The 3,120-nt window shown below is 36.1% G+C and overlaps 1 protein-coding gene across 1 annotated transcript; it reads left to right on the top strand.

Annotated features, from left to right (window-relative positions):
- The first annotated feature begins 292 nt into the window (after positions 1-292).
- Positions 293-1,014, top strand: LOC126697860 (late embryogenesis abundant protein At1g64065-like). Its single transcript, XM_050394992.1, has one exon. It carries the CDS (start codon positions 355-357, stop codon positions 1,012-1,014), a length of 660 nt encoding a protein of 219 aa, XP_050250949.1. The 5' UTR covers positions 293-354.
- The last annotated feature ends 2,106 nt before the right edge of the window (positions 1,015-3,120 follow it).

Here is a 3,120-nt window from a genome sequence, read left to right as displayed (position 1 = left end):
CCAAAAAAAAAAAAAAAAAAAAATAAATACCAACCCAAAAAAAAAAAAAAAAAAAAAAAAAAAAACTCTTTAAAGAACAATAAAAAGTCCGTTTCCTTTCAATCAGGACGCATCGCAACATTTCCTTACAATCAGATATTCCTTCATTCCTAAGCAAGAGACCATCTAGGCGTCAACAAATCCACCCTAATTATAAGACGCATTCGGTGGCTGCACTATTAATTCACGCTATATATAAGCACTTACTCAGCTGCCATTTCGACAAATAATTACTCCAACTATATACATCCTAAACCCCTTTCAGAGAAGAAATTAGAAGAAAACTTGTCTATTCACAATTCTCAAAGAAGAAAAATGGTTGATCGAGCGAACCAACAGGTGTACCCTTTAGTACCACCAGATAGCCAAAGTAGAAGAAGTGATGAAAACCTTGAAGACTCTGGCCCTTTAATACCTGATCATGTGCTCAAGAGAAAGAAAAGGATCAAGTTAGCCATATATATTTCTGCTTTTGTTGTGTTTGAGATCATGGTCATCTTGGTCTTTGCACTTGTTTTGATGAAAGCTAGGACCCCTAAGGTCAGGTTAGGCACTAATGTCACGTTCCAGAACTTCAAAACTGGAACCCAAGCAAGACCTTCCTTCGACTTGAGCTTCACAGCCCAAGTTCGGGTTAAGAACACAAACTTTGGTCCCTACAAATTTGATAGCACCAATGCCACCTTTATGTACCAGGGTGTGACAGTGGGGCAAGTCACTATTCCTAAACATACGGCTGGGATGCGTTCGACAAAAAAAGTTACTGTCACAGTTAATGTAAATTCAAACGCCCTGCCATCCACTACCAAACTTGGAAGTGAGTTAGGTGCTGGGGTTTTAACTCTGAATAGCCATGCCAAGTTTAAGGGGAAAGTGGTGTTCATGTTTTTGATGAAGAAGAAGAAGTCAGCCGAAATGAACTGCACAATGACCGTTGATTCGTCAACAAAGGCAGTCAAATCTATGATTTGCTAGTCAGCATAATGGCTGTTCGGCTTCATTTCTTGTGTTTCCCCGAAAAAAAAAAAAAAATTTCTTTTGTTGAAATATTTACAATATACTACTAATCACGCAACTAATATATGAGAAGGTGTCAATTAAGATAAAAACTTCTGTAATTTTATCATTTTATAAGATTTGCAGTTTGTTCTTATTATAATTTTGTGCGTATACTTATTTATTGACCACAATTTAATATTTGAGAATATATTTTCTGTGAGAATTGATAATTTTTTTTCCATGTCAAATAGTTTAATATCAAAATGTCACACATGCCACAAAAAAATAAAAAATAAAAAAAAAAATAAAGAGAAGAAGAAAGAAGAGAGAAAAAAATAAAATAAAATCTTCACCATAGGCTGAGAGACCAATTTATCTACAAACAACCAAGCAGAATCTTTAATTAAGGACCGAATTAGATTCCAGGAATTAAGGGACTAAACATAAATGTAGATCCCAGAAAAAACTTGTTAGGGATTTAACATAAACTCAAGTTATCATTTGTTACAAGTTACAACAATAGAATCTGAATGCTCTAAAATATGTGAAAACACAAGAACTATTTAAACCTCCAAATAAAAATTACAGCTCGATAGATTTTACTTTAACTTTACTAAGTGCAGAAAAGAGTAAATGCGAGTGTATAAATAAACAAGCTACTCTAACCCATATTCATAATAACACAGTAGTAAAATAAAAGGTAAAAGAGTAGGAAAGAAATATGCAAATACAAAGACAACATAGCGATGTGTTATCGAAGAGGAAATCGAAGTCCTCGACGTAAAACCTCTCCGCCGCCCTCCACGTGGTAATCGATCCACTAGACAATCAGTTGGGATACATGAGTTAGCAAGAGACCCTTCAAGCCTAATCTACTCGATCTACCTAAGCCCTCCAAGCTCTTACTCCAACAACGCTTCTTAGAATCCTGTCTTGTCTAGCTCTTCGGATCCCGCTCCATTTTGCATTTGCCATCCTTGGCTTCTTCTAATACTTTCCAACAGCACCAAAACCTCACTAAACACTCTGAAAGGGTGTGGTAAGTGTTTGGGCTATCAATCTCTCAAGGATATAAAAATGGAGAGGTAGGAGTTGAGTAAAATCCACAAGCAATTGTATAGAAGATTGTGGGTATATATAACAATCTCTAACTCTCAAGGTTTGTGGCTAGTGTTTTCTCTCAAAAGCATTCCTCAACATTTGTGGGTAATGTGGGTATATATAGTGTGGGTACAGAAAGTGTGCATCAGATAGGACAATCTGGCAAAACAGAATGTTTTGCGAGTGTCTCGCGGGAAGGCCTTACCCGCGAGCTACTCGTGAAACACAGCTGTCTCCATCTTGTCCTGACTCTTCGCATTCTAGTCATGTGCAGGACATATACATCATTTCGCGGGATGCGTAGTCGCGAGCTACTCGCGAAAACTCTTCAGTCTTCAATTTGCTTGAGTCTTCACATTCTTTCTCTCTTACACACAACCCTTACAATTAAATCCCACAATAAATACAAGGTACAAAAGATTGAATAAAATTACAATCAAATTTGGCACGGAATAAAAGTCAACAAAACACATAGTTGTAAATTACAACTTTACAATCTCCCCCTTTGGCTATTCAATGACAAAACCCTAAAACAGACTCTAGACTTAAACGAGAGTTTGGGAATAGGGGTAAAACTCACTCACACCTAATCTAGAAGCTGTGAAGCACTTGCACGTATATACCTGTAACTTAAAACACTCGCACACAAACAAAACTTTCATTAAGCTTATGACAAGTTGAATACATGGTACATACATGAGCAAGTAAAGTGCGATCAAGTTTGTAAACACTATAAAACCTATAAGCACATCTTGATCAAACAAGGTCAGTCATTAAAGAATGACTACAATGAACATTTAGCAAGTAAATGCTCATCCGAACATGCGATGCAATGAAAACTAATCACATTGATCAATGCATTTAGGATACAAGATCCTACTAGGGTACACGTGTGAGGTACTTAAGAAATATTAGCAATATCTTAAAAGTACCAACAAAAAAAAATGCTACAAAGCATTAAGATAAACAAAAATACTGAAT

This window comes from Quercus robur, chromosome 2 (genome assembly GCF_932294415.1).
Source record: "Quercus robur chromosome 2, dhQueRobu3.1, whole genome shotgun sequence".
Taxonomy (NCBI): Eukaryota; Viridiplantae; Streptophyta; class Magnoliopsida; order Fagales; family Fagaceae; genus Quercus; species Quercus robur.
The sequence above is the reverse complement of the archived record's forward strand: the minus strand, read 5'-3'. Positions and strand labels throughout refer to the sequence as shown.

Coding starts and splice junctions, on each gene's coding strand:
- LOC126697860 (XM_050394992.1), top strand. CDS start 355: ATGGTTGATCGAGCGAACCAACAGGTGTACCCTTTAGTACCACCAGAT.